At 39.6% G+C, this 19,663-nt stretch overlaps 3 protein-coding genes across 4 annotated transcripts; 1 reads left to right on the forward strand and 2 right to left on the reverse strand.

Annotated features, from left to right (window-relative positions):
- Window positions 1–91: 91 nt before the first annotated feature.
- LOC145898760 (fibulin-7-like) lies at window positions 92–7,481 on the forward strand. 2 transcript variants are annotated; one of them, XM_082987352.1, is made up of 10 exons: window positions 92–263; window positions 2,694–2,862; window positions 4,052–4,243; window positions 4,410–4,532; window positions 5,380–5,496; window positions 5,551–5,610; window positions 5,675–5,818; window positions 6,051–6,153; window positions 6,279–6,410; window positions 7,020–7,481. In XM_082987352.1, exons 1-10 carry the CDS (start codon window positions 174–176, stop codon window positions 7,252–7,254), a joined length of 1,365 nt encoding a protein of 454 aa, XP_082843478.1. In that variant the 5' UTR covers window positions 92–173; the 3' UTR covers window positions 7,255–7,481. The 2 variants fall into 2 exon arrangements, with proteins under 2 accessions (XP_082843478.1, XP_082843479.1); XM_082987353.1 differs by having other exon boundaries at window positions 109–263; window positions 4,413–4,532.
- Window positions 7,482–8,275: 794 nt separating this feature from the next.
- Window positions 8,276–11,403, reverse strand: LOC145898012 (CUB and zona pellucida-like domain-containing protein 1). The gene is made up of 11 exons (XM_082986465.1): window positions 11,263–11,403; window positions 10,958–11,111; window positions 10,412–10,599; window positions 10,087–10,270; window positions 9,978–10,014; window positions 9,691–9,859; window positions 9,427–9,587; window positions 9,029–9,209; window positions 8,889–8,959; window positions 8,636–8,828; window positions 8,276–8,503 (listed from the first exon to the last, which is right to left on the reverse strand). The coding sequence occupies exons 1-11, from the start codon at window positions 11,401–11,403 to the stop codon at window positions 8,276–8,278; spliced, it is 1,707 nt and encodes a 568-aa protein (XP_082842591.1).
- A 5,534-nt stretch (window positions 11,404–16,937) lies between these two features.
- LOC145898013 (AP-3 complex subunit beta-1-like) lies at window positions 16,938–18,142 on the reverse strand. Its single transcript, XM_082986466.1, has 5 exons — window positions 18,055–18,142; window positions 17,929–18,013; window positions 17,657–17,754; window positions 17,239–17,371; window positions 16,938–17,178 (listed from the first exon to the last, which is right to left on the reverse strand). The coding sequence occupies exons 1-5, from the start codon at window positions 18,140–18,142 to the stop codon at window positions 17,028–17,030; spliced, it is 555 nt and encodes a 184-aa protein (XP_082842592.1). The 3' UTR covers window positions 16,938–17,027.
- Between the last annotated feature and the right edge of the window lie 1,521 nt (window positions 18,143–19,663).

The raw sequence follows: 19,663 nt of genomic DNA on the forward strand, positions 1-19,663 counted from the left end.
CAGCTTACCTTAAGTGTTTTAACCGCGAAGCAAGGCAGGAAAAGGTTAAGCCAAAATAGGGTTTGTCGAAAAAGTTGCCGCGCAGGGAAAAAGGCAGTCGCAGCATCAACCTAAGTTTTCACCTTGAAACGTCGTAATCTAGTTGATCGTCGTATTGCCGCAGGTGCAAGGGCATGGTTCTGATGATGAATTGTGTTTTGTTACTTTTGGTTGGTTGTGTTGTGGCGGACGGCCATCCTGGAGGAAAGGATGAACATGGGAAGGTAAGACTTGGCTTCAAACGTTTAGTTGGATAAATAACCGCTTGCTTACTGCGATTGTTTTCTTGGGAAGTCAGTCGTTTTCGATGTTAATTACGACTGTTTTGTGATTGAATAGATGCAGTCACTTTAAAGGTGCATTTATACTGTAGTTTATAGTTAATAATTATTAAATATAATTATCTGTGCAGTTTATAAAATCGTGCTCACATATCGGCCGTGTCGAAGAATTGACAGCAACATTTTAGTTCGGTGATAAAACGTCTCAAAATCAAATGTGACTTAGCAGTAATATCCCTACGTACAAAACTGTGTGTTTTTTCACTGATCTTTAAGACATTTAATACAGTTTCGCTGAGACGCATTGTATGCAGCTGCCAATAGAACCAAAAACAAAACAGTGCTTTTTTGTTTCGCTTGTTTCGGATTGAAAAATTCACTCGAAAATGTAATGCATTTCTGTGCTTGACTTAGTTGTAAACAGAGTAACACCATGATGATGATTTTTGACGGCAGCTATAAAAATATGTTTACCGGCATTTACAAATGTTGCTAGTCTGAAGCGTTATGAATCCGCCGATCCGTTGCGGTTACTTCAGTACCGTGTGAAAAGGAAGAAGTTACTATCAGATGTAGAAGATTGTAAATTTGACTGACGTTTCCCAGATTGCCACGGTTTGATAAAAGACCAGCAGTTGCAGTGTTACAATTTCGACTGCCATCGACAATCTACCTTCTGCAAAGCTCATCTTCGAATTTGTTTGATGTTTTCTGTCGTGTGTGAAGTCAACAATGGGGCTGTCATGGCTGAACGGTCGCGCACGACTTAAGTGCAAATGTAGGCGACACCATGGGTGGCAAGAGTTTTTAGATTAAAAACTTACTTTTTCGTTGTGATTCAGTCAAGCCTTATTTGGTCGCCTGCCAATACATTCTACTTTCTCCTTATATTATCATTAGATAAAGGCGATAGTAATTACATGGACATTATGCTCGCATATCGTCAAAATTCTTTGCACCAGTGTGTTTTCAGATAACGATTAAAAAATATGCTGGGGCCTCGGTAATTAAAGCAACCGGAGTAACAAAACCAAGGAATAAACTATTCCGGTGAAAATGAATTGTGAACCAAGTGCTAAATACTAGATTTAAAATGCGACTTTTATAGCAAATAATGCAGTTTTGCAGAAAACAATGCACAAGTCTAGTAATACCGGCTTTGCAGAAAAGCATAATTGTGGCCCTACCCATACTCGACCATAAATTGCCCAATTACGTAGAAACCGAAATACTAATTGCATTTGATCACCACGAGCCGCCAAATTAACCGAATACGATTAAATCAGGCTGAGAAATGCTTTCTATCTCCTACTAATGGAAAACTCCAGCCACAAATTGACCACAAAGTTCGACACGCCTTAACCGCATTGTGTCGTCACAAACAGTTGTTGTTGCAACACAAACAAACACACCTTGTGTTACGAGGAAAGATCTTTCTTGATCCTTTTCCTCCTGTTTCACTCATGCGTCGTTTTTGGTTTATTTATTTTGAAACCCTGAAACGTATCATTACAAAATATCGCCGGGTACTCGTATTCACCAAAATGCGCCCTTGTTCAGCGTTCTAAACCCAGTCAATAACGTTTTAAAGTTGTTTGGATTTAGGATTCCTTTACCGATTTATCAGGTCAGTGGATTTTTTCCATATATAGGCAGCAGACATAAACGTCGACCACAACCTCCTGAAAGGGGTAAGTTCACTGGATTTCGCTTCGGGATTACTCCAGATGGCCGACCTTCACTTGCATGTCACGTGACCGTGTCGTCCAATAGCATTTGCACTTTGCTGCAATATTTAGATTGAGATGCATGAAAGTGTGGATGAGCGGCTCTGTGCACCTCAAACACTTTGTTGGTCCGCTGGCAGTTACCCCCGCGAGGGGATTGGATTTCAGTCAACTTAACCTTTTCTGATCCACTGAGGCGTTTCAACGCGCCGCCTTTTAACCGTGCGGTGAACGCTAACCGCGGGAGAAAATTTTCTTAAACTTTGGAGCATTGGTGTTCGGATTCCTGACTATTTACAACGCGATCACGACGAACGAAGCGCGTTTTTTTTTAAGTGTTTGAACGATGGATTTTAAGTTGTAATTGTGTTGAAGTTATGTGGGGATACGCTTCGACCCACTTTAGGACGAGACTTATATTCATGTAATAATTCCGACTTGCAACCGAATTGATCTATTGTAAATTATTTTTAAAACATTCTTTTAGTTTTGTCCAGCGTAATCCATACGTCTTGAAAACAGTAGGTCATTTTACAAAAACAAACAGTAAATGTCACGCGACTTTTAATGCTCGTGTTCATGTTTCACGAGGACATAACCTTTTGATATAATATATTAGTATTTATGACATATTTTCTATCTTCAGTTCGATACAATGGCCTTACTAAGGAGAAATGTCGTCACAATGAAAAATCTGCTCGGAAAGCAAGAGCGCCGCTTGGCGGAAGGTTTCAAACAATTACAACGCCGAGTGACGTCCTTGGATAGGATGGCGAACAAGGTCGAAAAGCAGATGACCGCAGACCACTATTCCCGTAAGCGAGCATCTGAATTCTAGCTTTTCTGCACTTAGACTTTACATTTCCTAACCCGAAATCCCGCAGATACTTGAATCGGTTGTTTGTGTCTGTGTGTGTAACACAGGGTCTCTTGTCATGGCTTTGCTACATTAAGCACACCCGATGAGCCACAAAAGGTTAAAGTAACCACATACTCGACTGTTTGAAATAGTAGTTTGTCAAATAACCTCCAAGCCAGGGGCTATTTCCAGTTACAATGCGCCAAACATGTTATCGAGTTAAACAAACGATTCCATTTATCATTTTTCCTTCTTATGTATATTTCTATAAATAGTTCAAGCAGAAGTCGGAACAGACAGCTTTGTAGTTGTCTATTTCGTTTCGGAAAAAAAAATCTTTCGCTAGCGAAGACATCGTCAGTTTTTGGACTGCTCGGCGTGTAAACGTTTGATGTATTGGATTTCTTAGTGAATGCAAACGAGAATACTTTACAAACTGACAATTAGGTCCCCACTGCCTGGTAGAGCGATTGAGTATCCTACCAATGCACAAGATAAGCACAAGACGTGTTTGTATGTTTAAACGTGGCAAGAAATAAACCGACCGATTTTAATCGCAATTGGCCATTCATCAATCTTTATCTCTTTATTGAAAACTTCTTCGGTCGTTTCGATATGATCTATTGGAGACATTCAAAATAATTGGAGAAGAATTAAGTTGCCCAACGAACCTTTTCTAAACAGTTGCTTTTCAAAACAACTTATGTGCAAGGACTAACCCCATCCCCATCTTGTATGCACCATCGATCAAAGCCTAAACTTAATAAGGAACGCCGATCAAATATTGTAATACTTAAAATTCCTTGGTGTCAGTTGCGCACGACTGAGGATGCGAAAGGCGTGTACTGTCAACGATCCGTTTTGGTTTTGATTTTCCGATAACCTTTCCCTGCTTCCTTAACGCGATTTTGCCAGGTGGGCAAACAAGCTTGGTTTAGCGAGTTTTTTTTATTCAATCACCTATTCACGATTTTACTTCCCGTCTGCATCAGTCTCGTGTATATGTGGTTTCTCGGGCAATTTTACACTTGAAGATTTTTTTGCCGCTTAAATAACTGCATACCCTTAAAAACTGCATGTATTGTTTTGGTTTATCCGTAAGAGTTAACAACAAAATAAAACAAATAATACAAAGACATTTTTAGTGAACTGTACTATTCCTGGAACGCCATCGAACGGTCATATTTTGGGTCTCAAGTATGACGCTAGCGGGATTGCGCATCTGAAGCAGGCAGAGATTTATTTTGTTTGTGCCGAGGGTTTTCATCTGTTGGGTTCGGAGTCAAGAAAATGTTTGCCGAGCGGAAATTGGACCGGCGATGACGTCACCTGCGTGGGTAAGTGAGTGAATTCATTGTGCATGAAATCTTAGTCAAAGTTTTGTGGGAATGTTTGTCTTTATTTCTGATGAAACTCTGCATCATTTCGGATTCACATAAACACTGTACTTATTCAAACCAACTCTTACTATTCAGTTAAAAGCACTTTGTTGCATGTTGTCAGCAGACATGGAAGTAAGATGTGGGGAGGGGAGGTGTAGGAACGGAGGCACCTGCGTTAGTTTGTCCAGTGGACAGGTGAAGTGTGTTTGTGGATTGGGATTTTACGGAAGAAATTGTGAATCAGGTGTGACATTGGGTTTTTGTATGTATTCCTTGGAACAAACTTCAGTTACAAAGTGAAAGGTTCCAATTGCAATAAGCGACCTGTTCAACCTAGTAGAGCTCAACACATAAATAGTTCATTATTTTTCTTTAGATATATCGTCTGTAACAGGTTGTAAAATAACCAAAAAAAATGTATAAACATTCAATATTTTCATTACGAAATCGACCTTTTCTAACGCCACTTGTTGTGCGTGACACAGGTGGAAACTTCACGTTTGCAGAAATACAATATAAAATAACCTTGTGTCAAACGCATTTATTGTTAAGAATACATGTTTCGCTCAAAATAAGCATCTTCAGTTCTACAACAAAACGGAAAACAAAAATAATAATAATAAAATGCTGAAACATAAATGCTAAAAACTGGCCGAACAAGTGGGCTACTGGTGATAACCTCCAAGACAGTCTGGGTAACAATGTCTGGTGACCTACTTGCGTGGTGTAGCGCCGCATGTAAATAAAAACGTTTGGCATATCACGTGATCGCAGGTAGTACCATGTTTTGCATATTGATTTGTGCGTTTAAAATTTTTTGCCATTTGTTTTCACAAATGTCCAAATGCTCCATAGGGGGTTGTTCAAGGAACTCTGTGGTGTGAAAACAAATGGCAAAAAAAATTTTAGCATTTATGTTTCAGCATTTTATTGTTATTATTTTTGTTTTCCGTTTTTGACACAAGGTTATTTTATATTGTATTTCTGTAAAAAAAATGTACAGACGATGTGTATAATATGTAAATCCATGGGTTTCTTGATGTTACTTATAATTTGACATAAAGCATTGAAAAGCTACTTCACAATTGTAGGAAGAAGACAACTTGATGGTAACGTTCGTCATTCTGTGTGCACCGGTCGTGGTGAAAACAAACAGTGCCGCTGTGACCCTGGGTTCAAGATGGGCGCAAATAAGAAGTTGTGTTTCGGTGAGCATTTGTCGAAAAAAAACAACAACAATGAACTGACTGATTTTTTTAAAGATATCGATGAATGCGAAAACCAAAAGCAGCCGACCACAGAAATCATACCCGACGACGTAGGTACTGTTATCCATACTTTCTACGCCCGGCATTAAAGGATCATCAAGTTAAGTTTTCTTTAAAGGTATGCTGGCAAAAAGAGCGGCTATGCGTCATGGATTGTGTCGTCACAAATGCGTGAATACCCCAGGAGCGTATCAGTGTATTTGTCCCAGAGGGTACGAAACTATTGGACGAGAATGTGAAGACACCAATGAATGCACCGTTGGTAAAATATTATTGGACAAAACATTTTTTTTAAATGACAAAGAAATGAAACTGATAACTCTGGAAATATGAAAGTTTTATGGATCCAATCTGAATATGTGGCGTATACGTTGTCAATAGGTGTGATTTTGGAAATGGACTTAACAACCATTTTGGTTCATGTTTTTTCTACGATTGTCTTTGCTTTCATGTCCCTATCTGAATTAACACATCGTGTTCATTTTCCCATTAAGGATCTCACAATTGCCAACATGACCAGCATTGCTTTAACACCGGAGGAAGTTTTGAATGTGTTCGAGTGACGTGTCCGCGCAATTACAACCAAACGTCAACTTTGTACGTGATTTTTTAAGATTGCTGCAGCAAAGGGAGTTTTTTAATTTTCGTTGAAATGTTTGTATTGTAAATATTGGCTTTGAAGTGTTGACGCCGTGTGCCTAAAATTGCATGATTTTATAAAGCATTTGCCAACGAAGCCGCTGTGATGACGATACCTGCCGTAAAGATCCTCTGACAATTAATTTTAACTTCATTGATCTTCCCTCTTCACTTCCAACTCCGATTGACATCTACCGCATGAGGGCGCGCACGAGGTATTTGTCAGTCGTACACATAATGAAAACTCGGTTGGGCGATTAGCAATATCGGTCAAGCGCCCGACCTATACCTAGAAGAAAACCTGATAGGGATTCGTGGCCAGGGTGTCCTGTGTATCCTGTGTTTAAATCCCGGTGTGGGGAAAAAAACTCAGTTAATGTAATCGAAACATACCCCAAGTAGAGCCCCTTATCGGGATTCTGATAACCTGGGCTCGAATCTGGCTGGGAAAAAACAAGAGATGAACCAAAGTTTCGGTTGCGTTTATTGCAATCATTCTTTCCCGATGGAATACAAACCGAACGAATAGCGAACAAAAATTAAAAACAAATGACATCCGACGGCTCCCGATGATTTCTTCTAATATACGGCAAATTGCATGAAATTTAGTGATAAAAATAAACAAATTGCTATTTACGGAGGGTATACAGTGATCGCTAGGCCAACATCTACAGCCTATGGTTTAGATCTCAATTTTTCAGTATTTGAAGTCAAAAATATACAAGGTTGTTCAGTTATTTTTGCGTGCTGTTTTTTATTTATCAAATACTTTTTTTATTGGCCTCAAATCAAAGACAACAACAGCATTACATTCTGTGTTTCAGAGATCGACCAATTTACAACCGTTTTCAACTATCCCGGCCCTATCGTGGGACTTTATTTGGCACACGCAGACTCGATTCCACGACCGGCATTCTTGTTCTACGTCGCCCGCTGGGTGGCGTGCATAACACTACGGTTGATGTCGAAGTGCGCGAAATGACCAAGACCAAGCCGCGACGTTTGATTTCGAAATACGTAACTCGTTTAACAGTTTTTGTGTCGCCGTATGATTTCTAAAGATATCGTCATTGACTGACAATAAGGAAGAACAACACTGTGGAATATAGCAGTATTTTACAGTCACGCCGATTCGCGCGTTGTATTGCATGTGTGTGCGATGTTATTTCTATGTTGTTTTGTACAAATCAGATTTTTTTGAGTTTCTGAAGGCAATTTCATTCGCTTCCATTTTTTTTATTTGCGCCATTATCTTCTGTATCGAAAAAGCTTGCGTGACAAAAGCACACATTTGTCAGAATTGAAAGGCCTACGGTGACTCGAGGGATTTCGGATATGTGACGCAAAAAGATACGCATTGGTATGTGAAGTGATTGTGTTGAATAATGAAATTTGGGGGGTAGAATAAAATTAGAAAAACTAGAAGGGCAACAAAACACACCCTGGACAAATTTGCCCGAATCTTGCTCTTGAAATTGTCGGTCCCTCCTGAAAGTGTTTGGTTGTAAGAAGCCTTAAAATGATTTGGTTAAATAGAACTTCCATGAGCAGCGTAACTTTATAGGTCACACTGTCCTTATTTCCAAGATTTACCCGTATTTGTGACAGGGGGTCCTTATTTTAGGCATTTAAAGGCTGTTTTAGCTCAACATCGTTGGATCTAACATTAAGAGGTAAATCCTATTACTTTTCAGAGTCATCCTTATTACGGATCCACAGGGATTTTGTCCGTTTTTTTTCGACGTATTAAAACCATGAAACGATTCTCTGATTACTTCTGACAAGTTATTGCCATATTTCACTATCTTTTGTTTATATTTTTGCACCAGTTACTAAGAATAAAGGGTAAAACATTACTGTTCCGATTGTATTTTCACCACAAATAAATCGTCTATATCACAAACCACGTATCGTAAGGTTTCGTTGAAACGTTACAATGTTTTGTGATGTAACGCAGAGGAAAAATTCAAACACGTACAGTATAGAGATAAGGATGCTTGTTGGGGAAAAAATGATGGGATGGCATTCGAGTCGTGGTCGGTACAACGGGTACAGGTTCACATGTCAATCACTTATGTGTTCATTTAGTTTGTAAGCGAAAAAGTAAGCAAGCCATGAGGATAATCAATCCAAGCAATACAAAAGCCGCAACATCCGCCTCATCACCATCAACTTGTACGTCGCGTACTTCTTCCTCCACTTTTATGTACTCATGTTGTTGCGATACAAGAATAATTGGGCCTGCTGAAAAGGTTTGCTTCATCTCACTTCCAACCTCGCGTCGCTTTCTCTTCGAAACTCCACACCCCTGCAAAGTTATATTTCAGACGTATTACAAGTCGAAATACAGCAATATATGGAACAGGATGAACACAAATCCATGCTAGTTTTTGCATGTTTGAATTTTTTTACTGTAAATGAGTGTGATAACATAGCTCACTGGAAGAGTACAGTTGCTCTCAGAAACGTCACTGTTGCATACTGTGACATCACAATGCACGTATGTCATCTGCTCTGAGTCGGAAATGTTTGTCCACACGAATGATTTGAATTTAACTTGTCCGTATCCAGGTTGGTAGTTCCTTAATATCTCAATGTTGTCTTGGGTTTCAAAGTTGTTGCTCGCCTCACAGCTACATAGAAATCATAACAAAATTTCCGAGATAAACCAAACGTAAAATAAAAACCATTACCTGGACGATATTATCGGGTAGCTGGGAAGCGATTCCGGATCCGAATCTTTTGTGGCCCAACACTGCATCATCTGCATTTAACGACGAAATAGTGAGATTTGTGTTGGAAATAATACAGGTCATACTCATGTATTAATTACCTGCATAACAAAGTTGTTTACAGTGGGTGGCAGAGAGCTGAGAGCAACTTGAACAAATACGTCATCAGGCACAGTGACACGTGACCCAGCTGTAAGTTCCACCGAGAACTGGTCATTGGTAAAGAGGTTTAGGTCGATTTGAAACTCTCCCATTACTGGATCTACCGCCTCACTGATGCGCCTAAAGTGTTTTTTAAAAAGGACAATCAGTTTAATCTGCAACCGGGACAAACAAAAATCACTTCACAAGCTAGATATCGAAGGCAAAGTCCTTAACTACAAGTTAGTTATATGTGGATGTTTAACACATGTTGCAATTGATGAAAATTTCGTAACAAACATAATTCTTATTTTTGCTGGATAGTAAACAACACAAAACACGGGTAGCTTTCTCATACATTATTTCCGGAAAAACGACTTCAGACGTGAGAGTGGCATTTGCCGGATACACGCAGGTGAAGTTTTTGCTGAAGATGAAGTAGCGTTGAATGGGTTGCGTCTCGTCCAAATACTTTACATTCCATATTGTGTAAATAAACGTGATATCGCCAGAGTCCAACTAAACAAAGTTTTAAGTGTTGTATAAACCTGTAGGTATGTTTGCAATGTACATAAAATGATTCATATCATGTATCAAAGTCATTTCGTGCTCGCATATTAACCTTGGTAACGTATCCACACTGAGACATAGGAAAAGTGAATGAGGCGTTCAGCACATTGCTGGTTCTGCAAGAAGCGTCAACTTCATCTGGTTTCACATCCCAACTTGGGGCGATGTACAAAACGTCGCCATCAGTGACATTCAGTTGATTCAAATCTTCTTCTTGCAAACTGTAAAATTGTTTTAAAAAAGAAGTTCAGACAACAATTATTCAGCAAATGCTTTATTTCTGTAATAAATGAAAAAGGGCTATCAAAACATTTGTAGCAGTTATTTTGGTGTACTTACTTCACTCTCGTTGTTTCTCCGCATTCTAGAATGCAAGCTACAAAAACAAGTATTTTGGTTGATACAGTATTTATTCTTCGGCAGAAGGGAGTAAGTAAACAAAACCTACTTTTCGTCACTTTGAAACTAAATTCCAGTGAAACGCTTCCGATCACGTTGGACACGAATTCAATCTGAAGATTTTTGCCCCAAAAGTCCCACGTTTCTCCGGCGTCGCCGACTGAGCTATCGACAGAACCGAATCTATCCGGCAATCCGATATTTTCTGGGGAGGTATCGCCGCCGAAGTTGAGCTAAAAACACGTAGTGTAAAAACATGATGCAATTTGTCCACATACGTTGAAGAGGTAGATAATTTACGTTAAGGTTTTAGCACTTATATTAAAATTAATTACCGTAAATGCCGTAAAAAATGGAATACAACACAAACTTACAAACAAAAAATCACCGGAGCCGAGATTTGTATCAAGAAGTTGGATATGGTAATTGCAAGCAACATCAGACAAAAAATTCCACCGACAGAGGGCACAGTTTGGGTACGAATCTGCCCCAGGCTCGCTGGGATGGTTGTATGTCTGATTTATCGAACCTGTAAATTCTCCTCCACAATTGTCGAAGAGAACTAAAATTTCATCATGATCAACTAACATAAAATAAATTTTTGATCCCACACAAGGTGGTGCTTTCTGTTTTGTAACAAGCGAGGAGGGCGTTTGTTACAGCATTATGTATATGCCACATAAATAAACATTACACCATAAATTGTTGCTTAATGAAAGAATTAAGCAATAAAACAACGTATTGATGTAATAGTATATGCAAAGGACAAATCGCGCTTCTGTGTGCTGTTTAGGTGCTCTCATTACGTCACGCCATATATAGAATGACATCTCCAGGTTAATTGATTCCGGTCGAGGTTGCCGTGTTTCCGGCTATTTTAGCAGTTTGTTGTTTAAAACATATGTTGAAGAGATGCTTACCTACTTGATGTGAAATAACAATCACATCGTGGATTTCTTGCAATTGGCAACTGTAGTACATGGTTTGGGAGGCTCCCTTGATCGCCCCAGTTGCGTATCCATTTCCTTCAAATGTTCCAAGCACTTCTCCGCTTTCGCCGGAACCATTATAAAACTATATCGCAATACATAAATTTAGTGACTGCCAAGCGTTTGTTTTGTTTAAATAAAGATTTATCGTCACTCGCCAGGCAATAATATGTTTGCTTTACGTAGCATTTTCAGCATATATTAAAACATTAGCGTATTTGAAACGTAAGATTTACCGTGCAATAGTTGCCAGGCGAGAGATTCCCGCTCTCCATATACACATAAGGCAAAAAGCCATCTGTATTGTTGGTAGTAACCACACCCATTACAAGCGTGCAGTTGGCTTCAATAATTATCTTTCCTTGGTTTAAATGCATGTTTCCCGGCCCGCATACGCAATCACCTGCATTAAGGATGTTGTTGGTTGTTATACATTACAGAAACATTTTGTTTTTAAATGCTTGAAAACCATAATACGTATTACGCATATTGACAGAACAGTAACACTATATTATTTTTTGAACTCACCAAATTGCATCCAAGAAAATAGACAAAAGAGCCTGAACAATATTCCTATTTCCATATTTCGAGTCTTCTTTTATCTTACCTATATCCAGCTAAAGCATACTATATACTGCGCTATTCGTATCAAACACTCTATGTTATTCAGTGCGGAAATGGTGGTTCTTGTTGTATGCGCACTGATTAGGTCACAGCTGCCGCCGATTGTTCGGCTACTGTTAATTGTTAGGGTCTAAACTATGTCCCATTTATTACACAAAATGTAAACACATTAACTGATAACTTAATGACAAGATCATATCAGGAGGGGAAATTTGCCAAGTTAGTTATTACGGATCTGCAGTCTTGACAAATCGAATTCTTTCAGGTTTCGCACCATCAAATTTTTTCCCTGTATTTGTTGGCCCAAGTGGTACAGAATACATCGGAGTAACGTATCATGCACCAATACATCTGTTACACTGTAAAATCTATACACTGATGTAATTATTGCACAGTAAACCTTATTTAAAGAAGAAATCTGACTTTCTGGCATTTGTTAACGTTGATATTTAACCTTATACCCTCGATCCGATGTATTTAAATGAGAATTCTATTGAGATTGCCGACAAAATGACCTCTATAGTTGAACGTCTTTACATTGGTATGCATTCTGTAGTTGGCTCATCTAAAAACTTGAATAGACGAATCAAATAAAGTTTCTCATTTAAGTTTAAAAAAATGCAGGATGCTGTGATCCCGTAGCAACAGCCACCCCAAGCAAACAAAATATCTTTTGCCGAAACAGGGATATACGTCACGCAAACACAGCACAATATATATCTTTTTTCCCCTGTACAGCAGTGGCTTCGACGTACAGGAAGAACTGGTAGCTATATGACTGCAGGCATTGATACAAAACAGAGGTTGCATTTTCCTCATCATCGTTCTTCGTATAACAAACTTTGAATATTTGTTGGGCAAAGTTTCATTTATCGACTGGAACGCGGTTTTTGAGACATGAGATTCGTACTTTCAGTTTTTCTCTGCTGTTTTGCTGTGTTTCAACCCGGTAAGTTTCGATCTCTTTGTTAGTTTTGTTTGATTTTTGCAAAATTATAAAGCTTTAGTGCATTTAAACCAAAGGAAGGTTACTTTGATGTACATTTTCTTGTGATTTCTTATTTTGGCGAAATATGTGATAACGTTTATCGATAATTGATCAGGACATTGTATCGCTTAGTGCCCGAACGTACCTGGTGTAAAGAATCCTGTAATAACGGCCAATATTTCCGAAGGCAAATGCATTTGCGGCGGAGGAAACACACATTTGAACCAGGGAGTAATAACGCTCGATGCCAATTGCACCTATGCTGGTGGCCAAATCACAACGAACAATACAGATGGAAATTTGCCATACCTTTACATTAAAAGTGGGGATTTGGAAGCAGGCAATATTTGTGAGGTACGTACTACCTTATTTTTTTTCTTTATTTTGTGAATTTGTATATACCGTTGCTTCGCGGACGGTGTACGATATAGTGAGTCACATAAAAATAATTTAATGGAAAGTGTATCGACAGCATGAACACTTCTTTGGCAGTCTTACTAGCCAACAAACAGTTGTAATTGCTTTAAGGATAAATCCCGAAACTCAGAAATTGCTGACTAGCATGGTTGTTACTATTCATTGTACTTTCAGTTCTTTGACACTGCCGGCGGTGGTTCTGTGAATATTGGAACACTAGAAAGGAAAGGTTACGCGACTGGAGCCATTAAAGGCATATCGAACACCATCGAATATAACTGTTCGATGCCAGAATTCCACGGCGAGGTGGTGATTTCGCACCAAGTCGGTCAGTTTGTGTTATGTTGCTTTGTTTTCAAACCCAACGACCTGGTCTTTTGTAAAGCCGGAAATATTCACATACGGACTGATTCAACCAGGGTGTTTATATCATGTTAACGCGGCTATAATGACTTCCGACCCTGTTTAATCACAACAGGCTCATAACCGGGAGAACGATACACCTCATATACGATCCTGACTATACGTTCCTTTTGACAAGCCACCGTATATTATTATTACCAAAAAGTGATTGCTAGGACTGACATAGATTACTACACAATCATCCACGATATTGGTTTACAGAATATATATGTATTTCGCCTATCCGGATGCAAAATGCACACATTCAGAATTACGTATACTTAACACCCAGATTACATTCTTTTTATTATTATTACTACGAATGTGTGTTATAACTCGTCAGAGCAATTTTGTTTCACGAATCATCTTACCCCAATTATTATGTTTCTGTAGTGTTGTTTGATGAGTGCGGAGGTGAATTCACTGGGTCGATTGAACGAACTTTTAACAGTCCCACCCTTCCCGGTACCGCAACGTATCCACACTGCGCTCTCTGTCGGTGGAGATTCTCCTCTCCTGTTGTATGTGATTATCGCGTAGAGCTCCTTAACGCTTACCTTTTAAGAGGAGACTTTATCTTTGTAAGTATATAAAAGCTTATCTGCTAACGCGTACCTCACACAAATCGCAAATTGGCGACGTAAACAACATAACTCAAATCCAACCCAAACACGTTTCTTCTATTTCACACTTGGAACAAGATGGATTAAATACCGAATTGCAATCATTATTTTACAATTTACTTTAGTTTGAAACGTACTTCGACGTTCAACCATTTCGGCATAAGCAAATTTATTCAATTCCCTGATGTGTGACAAGTCTTCAATGTTTTGTATTCAGCTGAAATTTGGCAACAGTACCGTACCTGGCGATGCAGCTCTTGCGGACAGATTTGGATTGGCCGACAGTGGCGCCACCGACAGTGGGGAGTTTTGGGATTTTCGAGGAACCAACTTGGAAATTGATTTTGTGACCGACAACGTAGGGACCAGCACTCAGGGAGCCAGTTTCAAAGTTACTGCAGGTTTGTTTATTTAGTTGTTAGTGCAAACAATGTCTACGCACTTGAATATGTTTTGCAGTGTGCGCCATGGATTGCCGGGAAACTACAAACATTAAGTAAGTATTAAAGAAAAACATAAAGTTTCGTAACATGGATGAGTTCAGAGCTTTTTTTATTTTTAGACACGTCAATCATCAGTTGTTTTCTCAGTGCAAGTTTCACGCAGTATAGATATAAAAAAATCATGTTTACAGTTTGCAAGAAGAAGATTTGAATCAACTGAATGTCACTGATGGCGACGTTTTGTACATCGCCCCAAGCTGGGATGTAAAACCAGATGAAGTTGACGCTTCTTGCAGAACCAGCAATGTGCTGAACGCCTCATTCACTTTTCCTATGTCTCAGTGTGGATACGTTACCAAGGTTGATATGCGAGCGCGAATTGACTTTGTTATATGATATAAATCATTTTATGTACGTTGCAAACATACCTACAGGTTTATACAACACTCAAAACTTTGTTTAGTCGGACCCTGGGGATATCACGTTTATTTACACAATGTGGAATGTAAAGTATTTGGACGAGACGCAACCCATTCAACGCTACTTCATCTTCAGCAAAAACTTCACCTGCGTGTATCCGGCAAATGCCACTCTCACGTCTGATGTTGTTTTTCCGGAAATAAGGTAAGAAGATAATTCCACACTACTGAAAGTTGGTTTTGATTAAAGGTATCCTTTTATTCATTGTTGTTTTGTCTCAAAGAACTGACGATGCCAATAAAGCACAATCCAGCGTATGTAGGGGACGTTGGCTCATGTCTAGAACAATGTAGTTTATGAATCAAAACAAACTGATCCTGTTCCAAAGCAACAAATAATCCAAGTTTTCTTTTCACAAAAACATTTAGGCGCATCAGTGAAGCGGTAGATCCAGTAATGGGAGAGTTTCAAATCGACCTAAACCTCTTTACCAACGACCAGTTCTCCGTGGAACTTACAGCTGGGTCACGTGTCACTGTGCCTGATGACGTATTCGTTCAAGTTGCTCTCAGCTCTCTGCCTCCTACTGTAAACAACTTTGTTATGCAGGTATTTAATACATGAATATGACCTGTATTATTTCCAACACAAATCTCACTATTTCGTCGTTAAATGCAGATGATGCAGTGTTGGGCGACAAAAGATTCGGATCCGGAATCGCTTCCTAGCTACCCGATAATATCGTCCAGGTAATGGTTTTTATTTTACGTTTGATTTATCTCGGAAATTTGGTTGTGATTTCTATGTAGCTGTGAGGCAAGCAACAACTTTGAAACCCAAGACAACATTGAGATATTAAGGAACTACCAACCTGGATACGGACAAGTTAAATTCAAATCATTTGTGTGGACAAACATTTCCGACTCAGAGCAGATGACATACGTGCATTGTGATGTCACAGTATGCAACAGTGACGTTTCTGAGAGCAACTGCACCCTTCCAGTGAGCTATGTTATCACACTCATATACAGTAAAAAAATTCAAACATGCAAAAATTACTACTACCATGTTCCCATGGATTTGTGTTCATCCTGTTGCATATATTGCTGTATTTCGTCTTGTAATATGTCTGAAATATAACTTTGCAGGGGTGTGGAGTTTCGAAGAGAAAGCGACGCGAGGTTGAAAGTGAGATGAAGCAAACCTTTTCAGCAGGCCCAATTATTCTTGTATCGCAACAACAGGAGGATATAAAAGTGGAGGAAGAAGTACGCGATGTACAAGTTGATGGTGATGAGGCGGATGTTGCGGCTTTTGTATTACTTGGATTGATTATCCTCATGGCTTGCCTACTTTTTCGCTTACAAACTAAATAAACGCGTAAGTGATTGACATATGTATCTATACCCGCTGTATACCGGCCACGACTCGAATGACATCCCATCATTTTCTTTCCCCCAAAAATGCATCCTTATCTCTATACTGTACGTGTTTAAATTTTTCATCTGCGTCACTTCACGAAGATTTCGGCATGCAATTATAATCAGAATATAAAATGTCGTATTTTCGCAGGAAACAGTGCAGAAATTATTCATACAATCACATGTCAAGATCGCGAAACTATATTTCGCAAAACATATAAGAATATGTACTTGCTGAAACCATTCGGTTTGATGACTAAAATCTAACTTGTGCAGTCCGGACAAACGTGAATTATACCATATGCACAACTTTTACGTAGCCCTGCGCTTGTGCTTTGTAAGCAGTGTTTTTAAAATTACTTAACTACATGGTTGAACCCATAGTCTAAAACTATTTCACGGTATGTAAATGCTCACGCCTTTTTAGTAAAATTTATGGTGGCAGTTGGTCTCAAACAATGGCGTCCAATGATTTTCTATTGAGTAATAAAAATAAAACTGTTCAGGTGTAAAAGTGAAAAAAACTCGACAATTAAAACAGACTCGCATGATTTATTGCTATATTTACTGCCGCACAAACGAATATACGATTCAGCAACTACAATTGCACCACGTCAAATACATTGACATTCACGACAGACACAAACTATCGCCGGGTGGCGCTCAAGGGGTGAGTTTCTGTTTGATTTCCTTGAAAACGATCGAGCAAATCACCATTTTGTCGCAATTTACACAGAGCTTTCCCTCGCCTCCGGAAGTTAGTTCGACCGTGACGAGAAGGAAGGAACCCCCGTGGGCAGTTTTGCCGGCAAGTCTACGAATAAAAAAAGTCTTTCTGCATTAACTGGTGACGTCATCGTGTGGCCAAACTTACCTGACAACGTTATCCTGTGTGGAGGGAACTCTTGCTACGTTCACCACTTGAGTGACCCTCGAGCAAATGAGTTTTAAGTCAGCTTCACCGACCGACACTTTGCCACGGTTTTCGTTCATACCAGCCAACTTACCTGGGAAAAAGTTGTAATTTTTTTTTACATTTTTTATCGTTAGCTCCTTTACGTCTCTAGTGTCGATGTTTATGATTTTTATGGTAGTTTTAGGTGTGATTGACGAAGAATGTGTGCGTTGCATAGCTAAAGGTCGTGTGTGAAAAAAACGGCTTACTTTTTACCACTTTCACATTTTTTTGCAATGGCGCATAAACATGACCACTACTTGAAACAGGTCTGCGAGCCTTGTGGAAGAAAATAACTGTAACAAAATCATGTGTTTTTTTCACACAGAATGCTTACCTTGCTGTTTAATGAAATTATCTTGCGACGTCACAATCGGTTTGATCAATTCTCCCACGGGTACTTTTACAGACACATTAAAGGCTCGTTTGGATGTACTGAAAATACAGGATTCGTCAAAGGGTGTGGGCATTTCCAAACATAAACGATTTTTCTGAGAAACGCCAGAAAAGCTGATCTAACATTTTTATATCATGAGGCTTTTTTCATATGAAATGATTCTGATACCTCATCAACAACGTCCATTTCGGTGTGAAATATGTTTTACTCACCATAGTTGGAAGTGCAAAGGTTGTGTTGTGTCGCAGAAGTCAACGCCAAAGGTTACATTTTGTGTGCAACCAGAATCCAATTGTTCTGAATTAAGGGAAATAACTTACATCGTTTTCCCAACGTACCGGTAAAGTTAGCGGTGGACGAAGCAGCGGAGAGATTACGCATGGACGAGACATTGGAACAACGTTGCTCGTGGCCGCTGTCGGACATTGTGCATTGCCTTAGGTAGTGCCTCGATCCAACCTACCTTGCCTTTAGAGGTAAATTGTTCAAACAAATTTTTGGTACTGCCATGGCGTCGCCACTTTCGGTTGTGGTCGCGAACATTGCCATGGAATCAGTTGAGAACTGGGCGTTGACAACGTTTGTTAACCCTCCTGGTTTTTGGAGACGTTATGTGGACGGCACATTCGTGGTCGTGCGACGGGATGACGTCCAATCACTGCTCACGCATCTTAACTCCATTAAACCTAGCATCGGTTTCACCATGGAGCGCGAGCGTGGGGGTGATTTGTCATTTTTAGATATTCTGGTTCGTAAAGAAGATCAGGGGACTCTCTCGACAAGAGTGTACCGCAAGCCCAACCATTCCAACAGGCATCTGGTACGTTCGTTACGTACTCGTGCCGAATCGTTGATAACTGATGACGAGAGCAAGAGGTGGGTTATTCACTGAGGTGGGTTATTGATAACTGATGGCGCTTCTTGCTAACGGTTATACCCGTTCCTTCCTCCGGCATAATCGAAGCTTAACGCGGAGAAGTGATGAGGGGCAACCTGCGGGTGTAGTTGTACTACCGTATATTTCTGAACTTTCGGAAACGTTAAAAAGCCTGCTTGGCGACTTCAATATTCAGGTTTTTGAACGTCCGGCCGTCACCCTGCGTTCCTTAATATCGCACCCAAAAGACCGCATGCACGATAAGCTCGACACGAGGGGTGTGTCTATAGCATTCCCTGCGGTGGTTGCAGCGGCGTATACATTGGGGAAACTGGCCGTGCGCTAAAAACAAGGTTAAAAGAGCACCAAAGAGACGTGAAAACCCATGAGGATAAAACGGCTCTTTCTCAACATGCGGCCGAATCAGGACATACGGTGGACTTCACAAAAACGATCATTTTGGAACGCGAGTCCGATAGGTATAAGAGAATGTTTTTAGAGTCATTGAACATTAATACGCATGCGTCATCACTCAATGACAAAAGGCAAACTCTGCTTCCACCGGTGTACCGACACTTGCTGGAGAATTATGCCTATAGACACCGCGCACTCCAAAAACCTTGAGAATTGATAAAAAAAAAACTTGAGAACGCTAAATGTGGTTCGCACCGCTTTGCTTGCACTTTGCGCCATGTTCTTTTTATGTATTTTTCTGCGCTATTAGCGGAATGCAAACCATTGCTGCATTTATTTCAGTAAAATGGGACTTATTTCGGGAATGCAGCTTATATCGGGAATGCATGTGCACTGTCTGCGCTATTATTGTTATGGCTTTCATAATCTACGTGTATATTTGCACACAATTGCAGGTCTTTAAACAGTATTCTAACGCGCTATTCTATTGTTTGCTTACAGCGATATGTACGTGTGTAAGATCGGTAATTCAGATTCCTTAAACATCTTGTGTGTTATCACTTTTTAACAGAAACTCCAATCTGGATTGAGAGTCCATGATTTTACGCCGATTGGTGAGAATACAATTCACCTTTACATTGGTAAACAAGGAGACC

The sequence above is a fragment of the Ascidia mentula genome, chromosome 4 (genome assembly GCF_947561715.1).
Source record: "Ascidia mentula chromosome 4, kaAscMent1.1, whole genome shotgun sequence".
Classification (NCBI taxonomy): Eukaryota; Metazoa; Chordata; class Ascidiacea; order Phlebobranchia; family Ascidiidae; genus Ascidia; species Ascidia mentula.

Excerpts from the sequence above, each read along its gene's own strand:
- LOC145898012 (XM_082986465.1), bottom strand. The coding sequence starts at position 11,403 with ATGCATTTAAACCAAGGAAAGATAATTATTGAAGCCAACTGCACGCTT. Across the intron at positions 10,600-10,957 it reads TGTTATTTCACATCAAGTAG|TTCTCTTCGACAATTGTGGA; the intron begins GTAAGCATCTCT and ends ATGAAATTTTAG. Across the intron at positions 8,504-8,635 it reads AGAGCAACTGTACTCTTCCA|GGGTGTGGAGTTTCGAAGAG; the intron begins GTGAGCTATGTT and ends ATAACTTTGCAG.
- LOC145898013 (XM_082986466.1), bottom strand. The coding sequence starts at position 18,142 with ATGTCCGACAGCGGCCACGAGCAACGTTGTTCCAATGTCTCGTCCATG. Across the intron at positions 18,014-18,054 it reads GTCCACCGCTAACTTTACCG|AACAATTGGATTCTGGTTGC; the intron begins GTACGTTGGGAA and ends CCCTTAATTCAG. Across the intron at positions 17,179-17,238 it reads ACACAGGATAACGTTGTCAG|ACTTGCCGGCAAAACTGCCC; the intron begins GTAAGTTTGGCC and ends TTTTATTCGTAG.
- LOC145898760 (XM_082987352.1), top strand. The coding sequence starts at position 174 with ATGGTTCTGATGATGAATTGTGTTTTGTTACTTTTGGTTGGTTGTGTT. Across the intron at positions 4,533-5,379 it reads CGGAAGAAATTGTGAATCAG|GAAGAAGACAACTTGATGGT; the intron begins GTGTGACATTGG and ends TCACAATTGTAG. Across the intron at positions 6,411-7,019 it reads CGCATGAGGGCGCGCACGAG|AGATCGACCAATTTACAACC; the intron begins GTATTTGTCAGT and ends TCTGTGTTTCAG.